The following is a 23,579-nucleotide window of genomic DNA, read 5'->3' on the forward strand; positions in this document are numbered from 1 at the left end:
AGTGATTTTCTTTTATTTTTAGATTTGCAGGATTTTAACCATCTCTTACAGTGAACGCAGAGCCACAATATTTACAATTCTACATTGGCAAAGCGCAGTATCTGCAAATGTTGTAATAAATTAATGAATAAAATAAAAATTCTTTATGCATTTTTCTGTTGTTGTTGTTTTTTTAAAAAAAATGTTGTTGTACAAATTTCTCCTTTTCAAAATAGGAATGTTTCGATTCCTAAAATATTCCAGAGCAAGCCTGATCCCCTTCAACCATGTGTGGCATTACGTCACTCATAGATTCTGGCTTGCCAGAACTTTAAGAAATGTGACCTGCTTTTGCTCAGGGATGTAGAGCCAGGAGAACAGGGCACTATAGAGAGAAACTCCACACAGCAATCTCCCAAAAGTTGGTAACTTCAGCGGTCATCGTCATAATCTCTTGACACTGGGGTTGATGGAAGTTGTAGTCAAAAACACATCGCCCACACCTCCCCTATCTACTGGAGCACTATGCAGATGCCGCTACCCTTTTAATCAAAATTAAATACACAGCACACTTGTAAATTAACTCCAGGGACCTGACAACTGGAGACAGCATAATGAAAAGGGTTTACTAAAAGAATCAAATGCTGAAGAAATAAAGAGGGGTTAATAGAATAAACAACGTACCTCTTCTGCACAAAGTCTTTGGCAGTCACTAGAAGGTATGTCTCGACATCATGGCCAGTAAGGTTGTAAATAGTCCGGGAGAAGAAAGTCCTCTTGTGAGGTGGAGAAAAGTTAACTTTCGGACATTTCTAGGAAGCAACCAGAAATTTTAACTCTTTTAGCTAAAAATCATATAGTTTTAGCAAATAAATCTTATGTACAACTCACTATAACATTGTGTATGCAATCAAATGCCAACAGTGCCCTTCAGCTCTCTATATTGGACAAACAGGCCAAACCCTACGCCAAAGGATAAATGGACATAAATCTGATATCAGGAATCACAAGACAGAGAAACCAGTAGGAGAACACTTCAATCTCCCAGGACATTCTATAGAACAGGGGTGGCCAACTCCCTGCGATCTACTCACATAGTTAAAAACTGGGAGTGATCTACCCCCTTTTGGGGGGGTTCAGGTCAAAGTTGTTGAATCTTTTCAGGGAGGAGGTACAATGTTGAGCTTTTTTTAGGGGAGCCACAGTTGTTCAGCTTCTTTGGGGGGAGCCCATGATCTACCAGTGATCTACCGCAGACGCCAAGTGATCTATCGGTAGATCACGATCTACCTGTTGGACATGCCTGCTATAGAAGATCTCAAAGTAGCTGTCTTAATACAAAGGAATTTCAGAAATAGATTGGAAAGAGAAGTTGCTAAATTGCAACTCATTACCAAACTCAAAACCACCAAAGACATTGGATTCTTATCTCATTATACATGACAAAGCTACCTTTAGCCATCTCACCCCTTGCTTTTTTCCTTTAGGACTAATTGCAGTCGTTAACAGTCATCAACAGGTTTTCCACACCCATCAGCCAATCAACCATTCCCTTCTGAGTAATACCCCTCGCCACCCTATCACTATATATAAGGGTCTGGTGACTTCTAGTTCAGTGTATCTGAAGACGTGTGCATGCACACGAAAGCTCATACCAAGAACAAACTTAGTTGGTCTCTAATGTACCACTGGAAAGATTTCACTATATCACTTGTCATTCATAATACACATCATAAAATTTAGCTTAAAATGTGTTTCTTGTTTTAATGTTAACTAAATTTAAATATGGATACATAAAATGTGTACAAAATCCCATTTTTTCAGCTATGCATATTTTTTTTCAGCTCCTTCAAGTGTACTGGGCCAGCACCAACACTTTGAATTGTGCTCAGAAGCATACTGAGACCCAGTGAAGATCCTTTAGGACCAATGTTGTATGGTGTTGATGGCCACTCCCAGTCACCAGTCTGCCTGTGCATACTGGATTAGTTGTAGTTTCTAAGTCACATAGAACGTATTGCAGTAGTCCAAGCAGGAGATAACTATAGCATGCACCACTCTGGTGAGACACAGTCCGCAGGCAGGTAGGGTCTCAGCCTGTGTACCAGATGGAGCTGGTAAACAGCTGCCGTGGACACATAATTGACCTGTGCCTCCATGGACAGCTGTGAGTCCAAAATGACTCCCAGGCTGCGCACCTGGTCCTTCAGGTGCACAGTTACCCCATTCAGGACCAGGAAATCCCCTACACTCACCTGCCCCCTGTCCCCCAGAAACAAGTCTTGTCAGGATTCAATCTCAATCTGTTAGCTGCCATCCATCCTCCAACCATCTCCAGGCACTCACACAGGACCTTCACTGCCTTCAATGGTTCTGATTTAAAAGGGAGGTAGAGCTGGGTATCATCCACATACTTGCATACAAATCCCCTGATGATCTCTCCCAGAGGCTTCATATAGATGTTGAAAAGCATGGGGGAGATGATGGAGCCCTGAGGCACCCCACAAGTGAGAGCCCAGGGGTCTGAACACTCATCCCCCAACACTGCTTTCTGGACACCGCCCAGGAGGGAGGAGCAGAACCACTGCAAACAGTGCCCCAGCTCCCAAACCAGGGAAGGATACCATGGTCAGTGGTATCAAAAGCCATTAACATAACGTACTGAATTTAAGGCCCTTAAACTTAGACTATATGCACACCATGGCATTGCTACAGCCCCTGTTAAGCCCAGGCTTAAAGACAACACAGGACAATATTCTTGGTTTATATGGCACCCTCTCAATCACAGGAAGTACGGTCTATTTGGAGCACATAATTCATTCCTCCTTTACTCTCTTCCTTTCACTCAGTGACACACATACAAAGGCACACATGCACAGTGCAGGCCAGACTGGAAGTGGCATTACAGTGTAAACGCAACGAATGTCCACATTTTTGTTATGTATGTGGCAGCCAAGGGAATGCCTGAGAAGCCTTCCAACAGTGGAGTGGGGTGAGTGAGTGGCAGGGAAGTTTGCATTTTTCATTCCCTGTCATAGTTCCATTAGGCAGAGTTAGGCAGCTGCTATGGGTGGGAAGTGGTGGCAAAATGCTGAAGGGTGGAGCAGTGTGTGTCACATGACCTGCCGTACACCTCCTAAGCTGCACTCCGAGGGGTGGAGGACACTCTTCAAGTCACCACCTTTGTACTAAAGTTCACCTGCAGACCCACTTAGCTTCTGAATATGGCATGACATGTACGGTGCGGTGGGGGGGGGCACCTTGTATTTTGCCTCAGGCAGCAAAATATCGTGGGACAGGTCTGTATGCTGTCAACAAAAATGCATTTTTGCCAACGGGAGCTTCCTCTGAAATGCAAGTAGCAGCTTCTGAGATAGGATTCTTTTCTCCTTTTTTGTCAGGACTATGGCAACTCCATGCCACACCCTTGTCAGCATTCCTTAAAATGTGCACAATGATTGCACGCACAAAATTTAAGTAAACCCGGGGATAGCCAAAACGTTGGAGAGAGAGAGTGGGTGAGATGAATTCCCACCTAAGATCACTATATACTGCCAAGTGTAGTGTTAGGTCTTGTCTAGGAGAAGCACTTGGAAGTCAAATTATATCTTTCCTCTTTTGGTTGAAGACCAGCCTTGAAAGCACTAGAGTCCAACCTTCAGCTTTAATATCTTCCACTGGCAAATGCAATTCCCTTATTTACAAAAGGGCTTCCAATGAGATTAAGATCACAGTCCTTGCTATTATGGAGCAATTCCCACTGCGACCAGTGGGGTTGGGCTGTGATGCTTTGCCGAAGTGGGATTTAGGCAGCCTAACTGTGCACAGAATTGCAACCCAAGGTTCTAAACCAACACAGCATTGTTTTGAAACAAGTTCTACTGAATTTAATGGAATTCATTCTGAATACAGGCGCATAGGATTGGACTATGAAGCGGTTTAAATCCATGAACTCTGTTTTAGCTTTTTTGTGAGTGAACCAGCTCTGTGTTTGTGCAGCATTCAACACGCCTCCTTGGAGTCTGCAGCCTTCCTCAACTTGGTGCCCTCCAGATGTTGTGGGCTACAACTCTGCTGCCTGGGACTGATGGGAGCTGAAGTTCAAAATACCTGGAAGGTACCAGGTTGAGGAAAGTTGAAGGAACATAATAAAAAGAAGATCTGTTCATACCATAATTGGTTCCTGACTAAAAAAGACTGAAAGCAAAGCCTTATTTTCAATTCCCGGTAGTGACAGACAGTGGACAGTAACTCCTGTCACTAATTTATCCAATGTACGTAACCCATGCTCAAATATGCAACCCTTGGAGCCAGCCATTTGCTCCTGAACAAGTTCCATAAGTCCCTGATGTTTATTTCATATTTATCTCCTCTCATTGAGTTTTAATTTAACGTTACCTGTCTGTTGTCTGTGCAGTTGCAGGCAGAATACTGAGCACTCTGGTTCCCACTGAACACCCACTCGCCAGGCACGTCTTCCGTGAAACATGCTCTGAAAATAAGCAGATTTAACACTGACATTTCCTGTTGGCAGGTGTGCAGATGACACATGGTAAGAAGGTGGCAGGTTTCTATTTAATGCAGGGCACTTGGCTGGAGATCGCCTTTTATTCATTGATTCCCCTAAGAGCCCCCAACAAATCCCACTCGCTTCAAGGGGAGCGAAGTTCACTCAGCCTGTCTAGTTCTTAATGGTTCTGCCTATTGCTCTGTCAATCTCTTTTCAGTCATTGAATTGCGATATTGATTGCAAAGGTCTAATGAGACTTGCTTTAAATTCCTTAGCAAGAAACTTTAGAAATTAACATTAAAATAACAACATTTTCTTGAAAGCAGAAGGGAGCGCCTGCCCGGAGGCATTGCATGGGTAAAGCATTAATTGGATAATCCTGCGATACTTGCTTAATCATGTGCAGTCTGCACAAATACTTCCCTAAGCAACAGAACTGTGCTAAGTCGGTTCAGGGATAATCAGAAGCTACTGCCAAGGCCCAAGATGAAAACCCATCATGCTTTCCCACACACAGCTCAGTCAGCCCAGATGAGGCATGTGCATCAACTGCTGTGATATAGAATCTCCTACCCACCTTGGCCCATGCCATCAATGTACGAATATTGCTTGGCTAGCTAAGGCTACAACCCCATACACTTTTGCCTGTTAGTGAGCCCCCTTGAACAGGAAATCCACGGCTGTAATCTATGCCTATTTTCTTCAGACTGAGTCACATTAAATGCAAAAAGTCTTACTTCAATGTAAACATGTATAACTTTGCGTTGCATAAAATTTATTGAATTATGTGGGCTTAAAGGTAAAGGGTAAAGGGACCCCTGACCGTAAGGTCCAGCCGCGGAAGACTCTGGGGTTGCGGTGGTCATCTCGCTTTACTGGCCGAGGGAGCCGGCGTACAGCTTCCAGGTCACGTGGCCAGCGTGACTAAGCCGCTTCTGGCGAACCAGAGCAGCGCACGGAAACACCATTTACCTTCCCGCCAGAGCGGTACCTATTTATCTACTTGCACTTTGAGGTTCTTTTAAACTGCTAGGTGGGCAGGAGCTGGGACCAAACAACGGGAGCTCACCCCGTTGCAGGGATTCGAACCACCGACCTTCTGATCGGCAAGCCCTAGGCTCTGTGGTTTAACCCACACTGCCACCCGCATCCCTTTATGTGGGCTTACTTCTGGGTAAATATGAATAGCATTGTGAGGAAGGTTTAAATTTTAGTTGAAGTCATTTGTCTTGCACCCGGGCACTGAACGCAGAATGGATACCAACAGAACCTTTCAAGTAAGTATGCTTTAAATATCAGCCTTAGTAAATGCAAAACATTTTTAAAACTACATTCTTTAACAATCTGACGGTTGCTGGAGACCTGTTTCTAAGAACATCATAGTTTGGCAGATGGTGAAAGGGTGCCCTCAATGCCTGATGACTCTTAATTTCTGGCCACTTCTCTTCCCTGATTAGGAATTTAAAAGAAGAAAACAGCTACTTACAAGTTACTTTTGTTCACGCATGTGCTATCTGCTCCAGGAAAAGAAAGCATCGAAGCAACCAGAGCATCAGTCGTTTCATTATAATTTCTAGGGTTTTTAAAAAGTACAAAAATCGTTAACTGAACTTTCATTAGAGTCAGAATAGATGCATAGCATATAAGCTGAATAAAATAAGCGTAGTCAAAGTCAAACACTATTTTATATCCCACTGCATAAAACATGGAATAGATATGAAGTTTTGGCACAAAACAGGACCATTCATTTGCTAGGTTCAAAGTTAACACATATAAAACTAATGGTTTGCCATATAAAATTTTAGGCTGTGACCCTAAAGAAATTATACTATATCACTCATAAGTCCTGTTTCAAATGAGAACCAATAGTTTTAATCTCAGAAGCAAATTTCCCAGCTCTCATGTATCTTTTTTCAGGAGGGGACATTTTCTGACATGAGAGAGCACTCCAAAAAGTTTCTGCACAGTACACTGGAGTCATTCTTTTGAAGTGTTTCCCTGTAAACAGTCCCTGAAGGTGAATCCACAAACGGCTGCTTAGAATTCAATTCATCTTGAACCGAAGAAGCAGTTCAGCACAAGGAATGTGTTGATATAGAAATTCATTTTGAGGTGGGGGGGGGGGCGGCCATGAAAGTGTATGCACAGTGATAGCAGTTTTCCTATCTGCCGGCCTTGTGCCAAAACTTTTGAAACCCAGAAGAATATAAAGTAGCAATTGAAAGTTTACTAAAGAGCTGCTGATATGAAAAGGTTTAAAAATAATTGTGATGCTCCGCATTTGTGCACTACTGAAATAAACTTTTAATGTTTCGAGGCTTCAAATCTGTGGAATTTGTCAGTCAAGAGATTTCTGGGTAATCTCTATTTCTTAGTAGACCTAATCATATTGTTGAAGTGTGTGGGTGTGTGTGTGTGTGTGCATGCGCACACACACACGCAGGTTGTCAGACTGGCAACCTAGAGCATCTTTTGCCCTTAAAGCTGCCTCTGACAATTCATGAGCTGAAAGGCAACACCTGGCTGTGGCAACCAAAGGGAGCTCATGTTCCTTACCAGCAGGTGTGAGAGGAGGTGGGACTACTGGGCCTGCAGAGTTCTGTTGTGTTGTTGAAGGGCCCTGATAAACACAAAACCCTACTGACCAGCCATCAGCTGTGCTCCTGCACTTTGCTGACCCAGCCTCTTAGGCCATCACTTGATAAGCTGAGGATTTGTCCTACAAGAGGATCCCAGAGGCTTCCCCAACTCTAAAAAACACTGAATTACAGAATTTAATAAAATGTCTTCCTTTTGTCGACCCCCCTCTTCCAGCTGGCTTCAGCCTTCTGAAGCAGAGCTTCCAGCAGCAGTCAGGTGCTGGCATCAACGCTTTTAGTTCCTGGCCCCACCATGCTGCTGCCTTCTCATCTTGACCTTTGACCCCCATGATCATCATATTCACTGACCCCTGAACCATCTGAACACGTGGATTGCTGTTCACCCGACCCTAGGACTGGGCCTGACTTCAGATGCTGACTCTCCAGGCAAGTACACCTCGGAGACTTCTGGTTGGCAGGCCTCCCACTCCACTGAGCTCTGCACATTGTTGCTCAGCAACCAGACAACGCCAACCATATTCCTAGTATACCTCCCTCATTATGATACTGTTTCTTGCCCCCAGACTAAGTCACTTATCCACATAGCAGATCTTGGCCATTATACCTGGTCCATAATGCTAGCCTTAATAACATAAAAAGGGATATTCACCCAAAGAAGTCCGTCTGCTTGGAGGAACCATACAAGGATGGGGAGAGGTGGAGCGCTGGATATTCAGCCACCTTACTTCTCAAGGTGCCGAGGCCCATGGCAGCAGTCACAAAAAGCACAGGAAGGATGACCTGAGCAATAAAGCCTTTCACATTGCGGCGCGTGTGATGGAACCTCTTAATGAGCAACGCTGTGGCCTTCCTCAGCAAGAGAGGGAAGCTGTTCGACTTGATCGGCTTAACCAGCACTTGGTCTATTGGGCAAAAAAGGGATGAACAAGATATATAAGTACTGAGCATTGCTCCCTCCTCACACTTGCATTCACCCAGTTTACCCGACCAAAACACATGGGCTGGTTTAAAATGGTGCTACTTCTCTTTTACTGATTTACATCAAAAATCCTTGACTTGGGGTAGCTTCTGCACCAGTGCTGCTGTCCTAGGAGAAATCTGTGCTGGAGCCACAGGCTTGATGGCCAGCCAAGAGCCCGAGCTCATTGTCTAAAGCAGAGTGTTGCGACAAAGTGTGTCGGTTGCAGTGTGTAGGCGTGAATGCTTCCGGTGCTCCTCCCGAGGCTGGAAAGGGGTTAGCTTAACCTCCTACTTGCTAGTAAAACTGAATTACTGTGTTGCGAAATGACGCATGTCTACAAAGTGTGTCACCAACATGAAAAATTTGGAAAGCTCTGCTCTAAAGGGGTTTTTTTTTAAGTGCCTCAAATGCACTCACTTGGCACTCTGACACATGTAACACCCATGGGCACCTCATGGCAGATGTGTGGAATTATGTGCTGCACATGGATGGTGCACTCAATACGGGACAAAGAGTTCTGTTGGCATGTAGAAGCCCCACACAAACTTTTTTCTAAGTGCTGCTTACCATACTAGTGGTTTTGTACTGAAGCACCACACTAGAGCTGGACCATAAAGAAGGCTGATCGCCGAAGAATTGATGCTTTTGAATTATGGTGCTGGATGAGACTCTTGAGAGTCCCATGGACTGCAAGAAGATCAAACCTATCCATTCTTAAAGAAATCAGCCCTGAGTGCTCACTAGAAGGACAGATCCTGAAGTTGAGGCTCCAGTACTTTGGCCACCTCATGAGAAGAGAAGACTCCCTAGAAAAGACCCTGATGTTGGGAAAAATGGAGGGCACAAGGAGAAGGGGATGACAGAGGATGAGATGGTTGGACAGTGTTCTCGAAGCGACTAGCATGAGTTTGGCCAAACTGCGAGAGGCAGTGAAGGATAGGCGTGCCTGGCGTGCTCTGGTCCATGGGGTCACGAAGAGTCGGACACGACTGAACGACTGAACAACAACAACCACACTAGGAGGGTGTGAAATGTCCAGTGCAGATTGCACCACATCAGACAACGCAGCTTTGTGTTAATTCTTGCTGTTCATTAATTAGCTAGCCTGAACATTAGGTTTTTACAAACGTCTGAGCTCCAAGTAGTAAGGGCTCACCTCAGTAAGGTGTTGTGGTAGCTAGAGTATTGGAGACAGGCTGGGATGGATGGGTTCATGGGTTCAAATTCCTGTTCTACCATAAGGTTTACTGTATTGCCTTGGGCACATCACTCCTTCTCAGCCTAATCGACCTCACACTGTTGCTGTCAATGTTAAAGAAGGGGAGCATATACACTACCCTCAGTTCCATGGATAAATAGTCATCTTTTACAAAAGGTCTAAGATCCTTATGCAATCTCTATGCTTGATGTCCTCCAGCTGTGGTTAAAGCAGGAGGAATGGGATAGTACCAAAAAAAAATCCATTTGAAAAATTAAATAAAAAATTAAATGAAAAGTGGCTTACTAAAACTGCTGCTCCAGTGCTCCAAACGGTACAAACCCTCTACTCAACCCCCTCCATGTGCATGAAGTTGGCCCTAGACCAGGGGCACCATCTTCTTAAAGGGATTGAGGGGGGCAACGTCATGACATCGTGCATCTGAAGCTAGGGGGCTGAGCCAAATGCCCCCTGAATATTGAGGGAGCTCAGGGAGGGAGAGGCCAAAACCGCCTCAGCCCCTAGGAGTTGGTGCGCTCACCCTAGACCCACAGCCAAGACTGGAGGAAACCTACAAATTGTGGAAAGGTGCTGCAGTGTGTGTCAACTGACGTATCACAAAAGAGATGCAACCCGGCCATTCCCAAGAATGACATGAGAGGCAATAGAGACACGTTAGTGCTGCGTTTTTTCATTTAGTTCAGTATTGCCTACTTTGACAGACAGTGGCTCTTCAGGTATGCACATCATTTGCGGCTGGAGATTTTGTCTTTTTAACTGGAGATGCCGGGGGGGGGGGGGAGGTGCCCTGCCACTGATCTATGGTCTCTAAACTCATGAGATATACGGCCGTCGCAAAGTTATATGGGAAGGAAGCACGGAGAGGGCATTAGCTGGGAGGTAAAATTTAAAGGCTAGAAACAGCTCAGGCAAGGAAGAGCCCCCTGGAATTTGGCTCAACGCCTAACTCCAGAAAGGAGAAGGAAAGGTCAGTGCTGCTTAATTCGTTTTCCTTGGCCTGAGGAAGAGCCTCAAGCCAAAAGCTCTGCGCTCCCTCCCAAATCATCCTGTAGTTGTTCGAAACACGATACTGGGGGTTGCAACCCAAATACATATTACAGTCTGTATTGTGCACTCATTGGACCCACTAATATTCCCAAATGCAATTGCAAAGTAATGGTTGAAGGATTATGAAAACACAGAAGCAAAGTTTCAGATTCCAATCTGCATAGAGACTTTACAATGGCAGGCATTTTATGTTTTTCTAGGTAAAATGTTCAACCTTTATGAACTACATCCATCGGCAGTAAGCCATATTTTAGATTTGTACAAAGCAAGCTGCAACTACAAGATAATAGTAATGGCAGCTACTCACAGACATTTCTGCCAATCTGATCTACATGGGACTCCAAAAAAAAGACAAGAACATTGTCTCTTAGTATGTAAGGATATAAAATTTGCCATAGTAGAAAGGGTGTGTCAGAAGGAAAATGAATGTATAATATAATATATAATATAATATAATAATGTTTTTATTAATGCAACATTTTTGTATGTACTGTAACTGTGTATTTTTGAAACATTTTCTTTAAGTTGCCTGTTTTTTGAAATCTATTAAGCGGAATAGAAATTAAAACAGTCAAATCAAATTCTCAAATCTTAATTGAGGTGATATGTTGCTATCCACATTAGATTATCTACAGTGGCACATAAAAATGTGCAGTTCAGCTCTCAACCAGCCTGATTGAGTCATGAAGCTGCATGTATGTCACCACATCATGATTTTCATACCTTAAAACGCTCATTTCATGTAGTCATAGGGCCAGTTTAGAACATGGAGCTCCTCCATAGATACAGTTGGGTGAAAAAAGTGGTGTCTGATCTGGCACAACCATGTGGATAGCAGTAATTCATGTGAACAAATTGAGCCTTATTTTCTTTTACCCAACATTTAATTTACAAGATTAACCACTGGATAGCAGCGTCAGTTATCAGTGTGGCCATGATGAGTTACTTTCTCCTCACAGCTGTATTTGTATTATTTTCTTGAAACTCTTGAGAAACTTTAGGGTACCGAACTAGCCAACAGAAAATATGGTTTACCTAGTCAGTTATGATACTCAGCCGCCTAAGGTTTTTAAGCCCTAGTTCTTTTCACGGAGGTAATTGTCCGAACATAGGGGCTCACATGATTTGCCCATTTTTATTTGTAGGCTAGCGGTCTTCTCTCTGAAATCTAATGTGTTTATGGAGGAATATTCAGTCATGTGAGTGTCCACCTACATTGAAGTAATACACTCCAGGCAGGGGTTTACCTCCTCAGCTGGAACTAGGCCTATAATTCAAGCTGCTTTTTCAGACACATGTGCCAGCAAAAGATTCTTTAAGCAACTTGCAGCTTCAGAGCTCTGATTTTCTTTGGATGACCCTCTCTGGTCCTAGCAAAGCTGGTTGCCAGTTGGGACTTGAATTGCTAGGTTTGCAAATGAAGCAAAAGTTACACTTTAACTCTCACCCCTTCCCCAAACGGTTGACTGTGAAAGTGCCTTTAAGACTGAATCCATATAAACCCCACCAAAATAAATGAGATTGAGTCCTCAATAAATGTGGTTACGATGGAGCTGTAAAGTTCCCTCACTATGGCAGATCTGTGACCCACCCAGTCAACTTGATAAACTTCCAGCTTGTCTAAACAGAGTAGTGGTCAAGGATCTAGGAGGCTGATGGGCTGCATTAATTTGTGGGTGGTGGTTCATGAGTTTTGCAGGCCTGCATTACGTCGTAGTTAGTGCAACTGCTCTTGCTTGCATGCTAGAAGCCTGAAACTTTTTTGGGTGAAACTGCACACTGGGGCAAGATTTCATAGTCTTTATTTACCCTCTCCCCATTGGAGGTTTTTCATAACAGCATAGGAAGCTGCCTTATACTAGGCCAGAAAAAAGCGAAAAAACAGAAAGACAGTCACAGGATATAATAACCAAGGGAAAAAGTATGAAATACTCAGCAGTGACAATCCTGAGATGGAGATGTTGTAAAGATATAAACCAAACTCAACTAGACTCAACTCCAACAAATTGGGGTGAGGGCCCCTAAACAACTAAGTGGAATTAGACAAGAATATATACAACTCAAATGAAAACCCTCATAACAAAAATCCTAATGAGATGCCGGCTCTTTTCTCGTTTCACTGGATAGGAGTCTGTTTCCTCAGAGGGAAATTAATTATAGAAACTGTAGAAAGCTACGAAAGTCAAACCAAAAGAATAAGGAGCAGTAGGGGGAGAATACTCCCAAACTATTTCAAGTTAGTTGAACTCAGGTTAGCTAACCTAAACAATGTTGGTAACAAAACTCATTACTTTGAAAAAACGAAGCCACACAGGCGCCTGTGACAAGCTGCTACAGAAACATGATTGAGACTGCCAATCATGTATACTAGGCCAGAGCATTGAACCATGTATCTCAGCACTGTCTCCATTGACTGCCAGTGGCTGCCCAGGGTTGCAGACAGGGTCTTTCCAAGTCCTTACTGCAGATGTTGGGCTTTGAACCTGGAACTGTCTACATGCAAAGCAAGTGCTCTGCCACTGAGATAGAGCCTAAGCATGGAAAAGTGGGGAAATGGGATACATGATTTGAGAGGTGCACCCACTATTTTTGGTTGGCAGGGGGAGCAAGTGTTCTAAGGCAGTGTTCCTCAACCTTGGGTCCCCAGATGTTTCTGGCCTACAAGTCCCATCATCCATGACCACTGGTCCTGCTAGCTATGGATGATGGGAGTTGTAGGCCAAAAACATCTGGGGACCCAAGGTTGAGGAACACTGTTCTAAGGTGTATTCCTGAGAATCCTCATATTTGTAGCACACACACCACCCCCAGAGAGGCCTGCCCTAGGAAACAGGAGTCCTTCCTTAGCTAATGCAAGTTGACAATGTAGCCAATTATTTAGCTGCCAGGGACCTAATCATGGATAAATACCATCTTTCTCAGTGAAGTTATCGGCATTCATGGAGAGATCGTCTGTCTCCAGATTGCAACTGGCCGCCTCTTGGGACAACTCCACATCAGCTGGTTCATCTTTTGCCAGGTCTTTGGTCAAATTGAGAAATACCTGCATAACGGCAAAACAAAAATACTTTTATTTCAGTTCTGTGAAGTCCTCTTACAGATGTAGAAGGGCGAAGAAGCCGCAGCCCATGTAAAATATTAAAAGCAGGTAGAGGTGGGGGGAAGGAGCACACAGAAGGGAAGGGAAAGGATTTTTTAGTTTTGTTGAGTTTTTTTGGACAAAGGGTATGGTGTACACTCTGTTACAAGAGAACTGTGCCCATTCAGAGACTTCAAAAATATTTCTGTGAATTCACTATGTACATATCTTTAAACAAACTTCTAGCACTAAATCACCGCTGAAACTAAACAACTGGGAAAACTGTGCAATTTAACAGAAAGACTTGAGTTGGCATCTTCCTCATCATCCACATCTTCTTTTATTCCTCCCTGGAGGAAAGAGCCTTGGATGTAAGTAAATAACTCCCTGCCAGGGGTCAGAAAACCCTGCTGACCAATGGAGATACTGCTTGTATATGCTGGCATCTTTGCCACTGGCCAACCATTGAGTCAATTTGCACAATCTTTTGCTCCATCTCTGGAAAGAAGAGCTTGGAGATGGCTATAAACAGGGCTCTATGCACCTGATTGTAATTCTCCCTTTATATAGATTGATGTATGCATTGATAAATAAATTGAATGCATGTTCATATATTTAAGGGGAAATCAGGGCAAAATGTTCAATACCTTGGCTTCGCCTTTGTAGCTCCCAGTAGATTTATTTCTTTAATAAATGTGTATTCAACCTTTTGGTCAAATTATTATCAGGTGGTTCACAAGATTTAAACTGCCCCCTCAATAAAATTGCAACAAAACAACAATCAATCAAACATCGGCAAAGGTAAAGGGACCCCTGACCATTAGGTCCAGTCATGTCCGACTCTGGGGTTGCGGCGCTCATCTCGCTCTATAGGCTGAGGGAGCCGGCGTTTGTCTGCAGACAGTTTTTCCAGGTCATGTGGCCAGCATGACTAAGCCGCTTCTGGCGAACCAGAGCAGTGCATGGAAAGACTGTTTGCCTCCCCGCTGAAGTGGTCCCTATTTATCTACTTGCAGCACTTGGACGTGCTTTCGAACTGCTAGGTGGGCAGGAGCTGGGACCGAGCAACAGGAGCTCACCCTGTTGCAGGGATTTGAACCGCCAACATTCTGATCAGCCCTAGACTCTGTGGCTTAACCCACAGCGCCACCTGGGTACAGATACTTAAAAGTTTTATCAGATGTTTAAAAGTGTTTAGATGCTCACTTCTTCCACGGTGCTGTCTGAAATTCCATAGCAGCCAATATGGAGGTCACTCAAGCCACTGTCCAGACCTCTCAGGAGAGACTGGAAGGATGAGGAAACTTTATTGTTAAATGGGGGGAGTGCATATACAAGCTCGCCACCAATGTCTTCCTTGAGATAGGCTTCTGGAAGATGAGACTGGATCATGGCTGTCACTGCAGAGGTATCACATTCTTCTGTGAAGTTTAGAGTTGGACTCTAGGGGAAGAGGGGAGAAGAACACAGCACACTAAAGCAATTGTGTCTGAGGAATTGATTCTCCAGACATATTTCTTTATTAATATCAAAGATACTACAACCCAGGGGCATTTAGTGAAGCTGAAAGCTGGCACATTCCGGCTAGACAGACAAAAGAAAGTTCTTCTTTACACAGTAGATAGTTATAGAATTCATTCCCATAAGATATAGTGACAGCCACCAACTTGGATGGTTTTAAGTGGGAATTAGACAAATAAAAGAAGGAGAAGGCTGTTAATGGCTACTAGCCACAATAGAGGCAGAATGCCTCTGAATACCAGTTAATGGGAATCACACGAAAGGGGAGTGCTGCTGGGTGCATGTCCCGCTTCCAGGCTTCTCATAAGCATCTGGTTGGCTACTGAAAGTACAGGATGCTGGGTGAGAAGACCTCTTTGGCCTAATCCAGCAGTTGCTTGGTGGGGTTGTTTTTTGTAATAAAAAAAAGTTTTGTTTTGGCTAGTCAAAATTCAACACAGTAGCTCATACCTACTTTATTTCTTTTCCAGGCCACACATCCCTAACTATAAGAAACCTGCAAATATGTTAAAATAGAATTGCTCACTACCACCCACCTCGCTCCCTGAATCAATCTCAGAATGAAATTACAGGTTAGGCAAAGTTACAGGTGGGTAGCCGTGTTGGTCTGCCATAGTCAAAACAAAATCGAAAATTCTTTCTAGTAGCACCTTAGAGACCAACTGAGTTTGTTCCTGGTATGAGCTTTCGTGTGCATGTGTATCTGAAGAAGTGTGCATGCACACGAAAGCTCATACCAGGAACAAACTCAGTTGGTCTCTAAGGTGCTACTAGAAAGAATTTTCGATTTTGTTGAGGTTAGGCAAAGTTTTAAAATTATTTTCTCCACATTTTTAAAATCCAGGGTAGTCCTGTGTGGGCTGAATTAGAGAATGAAACGGTGGGTGGGAAGAGGTTAGTTAATACTTTCAGTTCCATCTTTTGAAGCTCAAAATGTCCCTCCACAAGCGCGCTCTCTCTCTCTCTCTCTCTCTCGGTGACAGGGTAGGATTCACTGTGAAAAAACAACTCAGGAATGGTGGTTCTGACATGGATTTCTGTCCACTTGCACTTCCTCCAGTTCAACTGTTTTTTTGTTTTTGTTTTAGCAATGTAGAAATATCCAACTACAGGAGTGGTTAAATCTGTCTATTTCCAGCTGATGCCACTTTTGCATGTTTTTACTCAGTTTCGTTCTCCTTCCAAATCAGAAACCTTTACAAAAATGCATATTTAAATACATATTTTAAAGTCAATTATTTCTCTTAAAACATATTTAAATGCACCACTTGGTAACCCTAAATTTCTGTGAACTGTGCTGCAACATTTGGAGGAGTGCAAAATCTGGCGGATAGTTTAGTTCTGATCCACACCTTTACTCAGAGAATTATGAATCAGGCAAATTCATATCAGGACTTGCAAAAAATGCAATTCCTCAAGCACCCCCATTTTGAGTTTAAATCAACCATCAGATACTGGCCAAAGGGGAATGGGGTGGTTTGTCACTATATTTCTTGGCCTGCTCAAAACATGCATAAAAATGTACTTTTTCCAGCAACTCAAGAAGAAACATTTTATTATTCTAAACAGCCAAATGAAGCTATATTTTCAAAGGGAGTGTAACTGAACAAGCAGTTGGCCATTTCTATACAAATAGCTGATCAAAACGTAAAGACACCATGGGGAGAAGTTGATATGCGATCTGGTCTGTCTCTCGATTTTACCATTTCCTGTAGATTCATAATAGCCACTAGATACCTTTAAAAAAAAATCATTTTCATTAGATGCCATTTCTTCACTTTCCTCCTTAACTCAGTGCAACATCAGGTTTGAAAAAACGATTATTTTCACACCCCAAAACAGCATTCAAGTGTTTTGCATAACAATTCCAAACCTTTCTTTTAGTCAGGGTCAGGTGGTATCCACTGCCAAAAGTTTCCTTCAGGTAGAATGGGGACCCACAGCACTTGAGCCCACCATGTTCCAAGAATGCAATCCTGTCACTCAATACCTCTGCCTCATCCAAGTGATGGGTAGACAGAATGATTGTTCTGCCTGAAAAGAGCATAAAGAAAAGGTAGCATACATCAATCAATTTGTTGCAGAGGTGTTGCAGACAGCAGGAAATGTGACAGGGAAATGGGAAACGGGGGCTCAGTGTGATAGTGTCTGCTCTCTAGGAGATGAATTGTTCAGAGTGAAAAGCAGGCCCTCGTCTGAGGCTCTATAGGGCTGTGTGGGGCTCAGACAATTGTAAATGGCATCCTCGGGGCAATCCATTTTGGCCTGCAACTCACTGATTATGAATCCTAAATTAGCGCTTTTGTCGCTTGAGAGTAACTCTAACTCTGAGGTTCCATCTCAAACTCTTGTCTCTCTCCTCTTAGTTGCTGCCTGGATGAAGAGAGCTGTCAGGTGGAAAACAGGAGAAAATATTAATCTGTATTCCTGGCATGCATGTGTATGGGAAATAGCACTTTCTGAATACTTGACCCAACACAGCAGAGTCATTAATGGACAGCCAAAGAAAGACAAATTTTTAGGCACATGTTCTTTGTTGATTGATCACATCAGCAAGTTAGCAGATATTGCAAACCCCCTAACAAATGTATCTCTGTGCAGAGGACTAATTAATCAGATATTATGTATGTACCTTACTTTTGAATTGAATTTATTTTTACGGTCACAGACCAGCTCACTATGTACCTTACTGTTATTTTTTGTAACTAACAATCCAATAATATGCACTCTCTGTGTTTTTGTTTTTCCGTAATGTATATAATGTTACTGCTGAAAACCAATAAAATACATAGTTTAAAAAAGAATACTTTTTTCATAAGATTACTTATCACTCCAGACATGAGTTTCAACAATGATCCAAGCTCACCCTGATCCCGCCCCCCCCCCATTTTATTGCATGTATGACAGTATTAACTTCTACTTTTGCTTTAAACAGCCAGGTTGTCAACTTTTCCGCCCCCATTACCTTTTCTGTTTTTTGAAATAATCTCCCAAATGCCTCTCCTTGAACATGGATCAACCCCAGTAGTTGGTTCATCCAAAATCACCACTTTCGACCCCCCAAGGAGAGCAATGGATATTGATAGCTTCCTTTTCATTCCTCCTGATAAAGAGCCGGTCAGCTTGTGACGATGGTTGTATAATCCAGTTTCCTTCAAAGTCCTTCAAAATAGCACCCAGGAAAAGGTGAGAGTAAAATATGTTTTGTTGTGTGTAACTAAAACAAAGGAACCTACATATATCAAAGCGCCAACAATACAAATGAAAAACTGCTGCCTTAGAATTGGCATAATCCAAAACTGTGATTTAACATGCTCCTTGGACTTGATTTCATTCATCGTTCTTTTTAAGATGTTTCAGAATTTCTAGCCAATGTGTCAAGGTTAAGGGCCCAGAGCTCAATCACAATGTATTCTGGCCAGCTTCCAAGCACCCCAGTGACGCAAAGAAGCTACAAACTCATTTTGATTGGATGGCAAAGGTTGATTAATATTTCTAAAGTGGCATGAAATAGCCTTAGAAAAACTGGTCGGTAAAACCAAACAAAAAGGACAATAATAATGAGGGAAAGCTACTATGCAAAAGCTACTGTCCTTGGCAACAGGGATTAGCTTGTCTTGGATTAATGTCATGAAACCCTGATTTCACCACCAATATTTCAGCATTATTCTGACTCAGCCAAAGGGTAAAAGCACATTTTTTATCCAAAGTATACCCTGCTCAGAAAACTTCCTACTAATTTAGGTAACATCATTTCCTCCATGCAGGTCTTTTTATGCCACTTGGGATACAGAAATCAGCTAAGTCTTGACACAGAAAATCTGTGTGGAGATAAATGTTGTGATAACAAAGGAGCAAAACCAAGAAAGAACGTTATTGGATTTAGATTTTGTTGTCTGCAGCTAGGGAGAAATGTTGTTTGGCTCTCATTTTAATGTAAACCCACCAAATTCAGACTTGTCCTCCATATAAACACTTTGATGTACCTTTCTACTTCCTCGCGTAACTCCTGCTTACTCCAGTGGGGCACCTTGATGTAGCCGTATAAAAGCAGGTGTTCCTTTGTGGTGAGGTAACTGAACAATACATTGTGTTGCATGCAGATTCCCATGTCTTTCCTGATTGTATCCTGGTCTGTTCTGATGTCTTTACCATAAACAAATATAGTGCCAGATGAAGCAGGGAACAAGCCGGTCAGAATAGATCTAGAAATAGGGGAGATACGGAACAGTTGAGACAAATACCCAGCATTTCACCCCACAAGTTATGGGGTGGCCATGAGGCTGAGCTATGAATGAGGAAATCCCTTTAAAGCTTCCCTCTGCCATGTACTCACTAGGTAACCTCAGGAAAACCTGCCTCTTTCAGTTTCAGCCCTGCATCTGTAACATGGAGCTAATAATTACAACAACACGTCTCATGGGACTGTTATATAGATTTCAACAAGACAATGTATGCAAAGCATACATGCTAAAGCAGAACTAGGTTTGCAAACACTGCTAGACGATGAAATGTCACTGCAAAGGAAGTCACATCCAGTAGCGGAGGGAGCCACTGCGCTGCCCGGGGTGGCGGCGCGGAGGCACCCCCCTGGGGGCGGGGCACGACATCGTGATGTCACGACACGCGTGGATGCCGCTGGAAGAGGGGAAAAGGGAAGCAGAGCAGGTGCGTTCAAGCGCCTGCTTTGCTTCCCCTTTTCCACCTTCCAGGGGCTTTTTTTCGGCGTGAGGGGCAGGCCTGCGACGCCCCCTCCTCGCTGGCCCACCCCTCGCGCCGAAAAAAGGCCTCTGGAAGGTGGAAAAGGCAGCATGCCCCCATTTGGTCCTGCCCAGCTGGGCGGGGTAGGGGGGGCCAGCCAAAGTGTCACCCCCCTCCCCTGGAACACGGGGTGCCCCCCACCGCCCCCCTCATGGCGCCCATGGTCACATCCTCACTCTGCCACGATCCTTTTAAGTATTTTTTTAATTAAAGGTTTTCTTGATTTACAAAGGTAGTGCAGCGTCTCTCTCATATTTTTTCCATGCAACATTTTTACAAATCAATTTCGTTTGTTGAGACATTAGGAACAACAGAGAACCTGCACAAACCACACTGACACCAAACCCTACATATATTAAGTAAAACAGAAACATCGTCACCCCACCCCACCCATCTCCCCATCCCGCCCACCTCTTTCCCCCTTTTCTTCCTAATGCCACGATCCTTTTAAAACCAGTTTACATGTACACTGTGAGTCAGGAGGATGAATGCCTGTCTCCCTTTGATCAGCACAATGCAAGCTATTATTGATGATTGTTCAAACCAATATCCATAGTTTTTCATTGACTTTGGTTTCCCTTTGATAACTAAAACATTTTGCAGTCTGCATCCCTCTCAAACTGATTATTTTAAAAAAATCAGAATTTAAATATTTCAAAATTGTCAATATGGAAAGCTATTGTGACAAAACTTCATTTCAGCTCTGTCATAAGGCTCCACTTTGCTGACAGAAGGCAATCACAATCGACTGATCTGCAATCTATAGTTCAGATCCTGAAATATATTTTAGTTGTTTGATCAGAGATATGTTCGCGCAAAACTGGAGCTCCACACTGAGATATCATGCACAGAGCGGGATGTTCATAGAGACTAGCAAAGCTGAAAAGCTGCTGGATTTACCCCAAAGGACTTCTGCTCCCTGCAAATTCAGACGGTCTTAGTTTGATGGGAAATGACAGCCACTGAGTTAGTATGGCGGATGACTAGCAGAAGCTATTGCTGCATGTCATTCTCCCGCTATGAGCATAAAAAGAAACACCAAGCCCAGCTGCTGCAGCACGCAGTTCTACAATAACTCAACAAAATGGGAAACTTTAGCATCCACAAGTGTTACTGCTGATACTTTTGTTGGCCTAGGAGCAGAAAAGCCAGCAGAAAAATCAGTAAAAATAAGAAATATGCTTTCATTTGTGAAGGAAGGGGAGACAGAAACCTGCTGAGATAGATAAAGAGCATTGAAAGTATATGGCATAAACTTCAAAAAAGCAGACAACTGATCTGGTCTTGGAACATAAAAAGATGTTACTGATTCTGGCATTTATCTTCACTAGCTACAAAGTGGTATTTCTTGCCGTTTGAAGCAATTCCTCTTCAAAGAGAACCTACATTGTGGTAGTTTTCCCAGCTCCATTGTGTCCCAGCAAAGAAGTTATGTTTCCTTCATAAAAGTTCAGGTTGAGATTCTGGACAGCCGCTTTGGATCCATAGACCTTTGTTATTCCATACAGAGAAACTCCCACTTTTAGGTCGGCAGGCTCCGGTTCAAGGTTGGAAGGCAGAGCGCCTTGAACAACTACAAAACAACAAGAACAGAGAAACCTTTTACTCTGTGCTTCAGGTGGTGAGAATTTGCATATGGGATATATGGACAGCTATCAGTAAAAGAAAACACAAAAAAATGGTAAGTAGCAACACAGGCAGGTATGCTGGTGGCATGGAAATGGAAAACACAGCTGTTTGGGTGGATATTAAGACTTCTTTCTATGAAAATTAGATGTACATCACTGTACAGCCACAACATTTTGTAACAAACTGTAATGCATCAACGTGGGTTTTAAATAAACAGCAAATTTAACAGCAAATTTAAGAGCAGTGAGTTGTGGTCGTCTTTCCCCCCCAAAGAAATATATGGTTCAAGATGGGTAATCTTTAAATAGGTGGAAGATTAATGTGGAAATTATACTGTGTGTATATATCTAACGACAGACAATTCCTGGTTCACCTACCTGTCAGTCATCACACACATGCCCTGCAAAATCAGCTTCAGGAAGTAATTTTTGCCTTGGGATTTTACAATGGAGCATATCCAAATAATCTACCCATATTTAAGTTTGCGAAACGTGACAGCATACACATTCCCAAATATAGGCAGGGTCAGGTGAGGAATCTAAACTGTGTTGACTTTTGTCATGACCTTTGAATCTAGTGGTGCTCTGGAGAGGGAGTTGGAGGTTATGGGGCAGCGCAGCCAGATTCAGGGCACAGAGCTGATTGCTGAAGATAGGGAGACTCTTGGGCCTGAGATAGTTGGACAGGAGCCCTCAGAGGAAAGCGCCTGACCCCCAGGGCTTGTAGGACCAGTGAAAAATACTCGGAGTCAAGTGTGAATTTCATGCTCTTTATTCAGCTCATAGTAGTGAGGAATGCAGTTCCCCCAAAACGTCGGCTTTATATACACTATTTACACAATGGGCCCCATGTGATTGGCTAATTCCAGGATACTCCTGTGTGCCAATCGGGTTGAGGATTCACTTCCACCTGGAGCTGGATTTGGTGGCTCCTGCGGACCAATCAGACTGCTGCATTCTGAATCCTATTGTTATAGGACCAATCAGACTGCTGCATTTTGGATCCTATTCAACTCAGTACATAACAGCCAGAGTCTGGACACTCACAGGCACCTGAGTGGGAGACCACCAGGAAGGGGACTATGAAACGGTGAGGTAGTGTTCAGGCCAGAGGGCTGGCCCTTTAAGCTTCTAAGGTTTTCTGTAAGGAGGTGGAGCCTGGAGGAGGTAGTCTGCAGAGAAAGCCTTGAAAGGCTGCAGTTTGCTCCCAGCCTTTGTTGAGCAAGTCGCTCACTTGCAGCTGTTCATGGTCCAGCCTCACCACCTTTTCTGGGGCATCAGATCAAAATGCAACACCATTAAACTTTATCCCTTATCTCAACTTGATAACTGCTCAAATTTTGAGTTCTGACAAATATCTATGTTACATTTCAGTACAAGACTAATGGTTTGATTAAAGTGAGAGCAGGCAAAGTGGCAACCTCCAGATATTGTTGGACTACAGCTCCCATCATCCTTGACCATGCTAGCAGGGCTGATGGGAGTTGTAGTCCAAAAACATCTCAAGGGCACCTTGTTGGGTGCCCTGGTTTAAAGTAAGCGAATCTATGAAATAAACATTCACCACATCTAAAAAATTGGAGTACGTACATATCTTTTCAGGGAATGCCGGCTCTTTTCTCAAGAAGAAATTGGTGAAAAGAAAGTTTTTCCTCTTCTCACCCCACAAGGGGATATAGCCGTAGCGCTCTGCCCAGTAAGATGGAAGGAGTGGAAAATACCACGGGGCTGCAATACCATACTTGCCTGTTAAAAAAAATGAGAGAGAGAGAGGCTGAGAAGTTGGGAAAAGTTACTCTATAGCAAGTGACGGTCTGAATTAGGTGTGCATGGTCTACACTACTGCAAGCCCAAAGAAAGTGGTAGTGTGAGTTCAATGTGATTTCATCATGTCTCCAGAGTATATTACACTTGTGTGCTATGCAACCTCTGATCAAGTGAGTGTGTTGTTTTCTTCTCCAATTTCCCAGGATTATGTTAGTATCCTAAGGGTACCCAGACCACATGGATAGAGGGCCACAGGGCTCTATAAAGACCTTCCATCTGGGCAGAGAGGGCTCCGTTTTTGTTTTTAAAATTGCTTTTATTTTTCATCTATGTCATTTTAAATTGTAACTGATATTAATGCTGTATTCTCAGTTTTAGATTTTATGATTTATGTGGAAATTGTTTTCCATTTGGTTGTGTACTTTTTGGTGTGTTTTATTTACTGCTTATGACATTTGTTACGTTGGTAATTATGTAAATCTTGTCGTGTTGTAAGCTGTCCTGAGC

General features: G+C 43.2%; 1 protein-coding gene across 1 annotated transcript in view; it reads right to left on the reverse strand.

Annotated features, from left to right (window-relative positions):
• ABCA12 (ATP binding cassette subfamily A member 12) overlaps positions 1-23,579 on the reverse strand; it is a 140,206-nt gene that overhangs the window by 30,646 nt on the left and 85,981 nt on the right. Inside the window, exons 28-38 of the mRNA XM_033153541.1 lie at positions 22,896-23,051; positions 21,064-21,250; positions 18,903-19,121; positions 17,882-18,078; positions 16,790-16,950; positions 14,602-14,838; positions 13,227-13,359; positions 7,739-7,991; positions 5,976-6,062; positions 4,378-4,471; positions 664-791 (exon numbers count right to left, since the gene is read on the reverse strand). Of these exons, the coding sequence (XP_033009432.1) occupies positions 664-791; positions 4,378-4,471; positions 5,976-6,062; positions 7,739-7,991; positions 13,227-13,359; positions 14,602-14,838; positions 16,790-16,950; positions 17,882-18,078; positions 18,903-19,121; positions 21,064-21,250; positions 22,896-23,051 (1,852 nt within the window). The remainder of the gene's footprint in view (positions 1-663; positions 792-4,377; positions 4,472-5,975; positions 6,063-7,738; positions 7,992-13,226; positions 13,360-14,601; positions 14,839-16,789; positions 16,951-17,881; positions 18,079-18,902; positions 19,122-21,063; positions 21,251-22,895; positions 23,052-23,579) is intronic.

Source organism: Lacerta agilis, chromosome 1 (assembly GCF_009819535.1).
Source record: "Lacerta agilis isolate rLacAgi1 chromosome 1, rLacAgi1.pri, whole genome shotgun sequence".
NCBI classification, from domain to species: Eukaryota; Metazoa; Chordata; class Lepidosauria; order Squamata; family Lacertidae; genus Lacerta; species Lacerta agilis.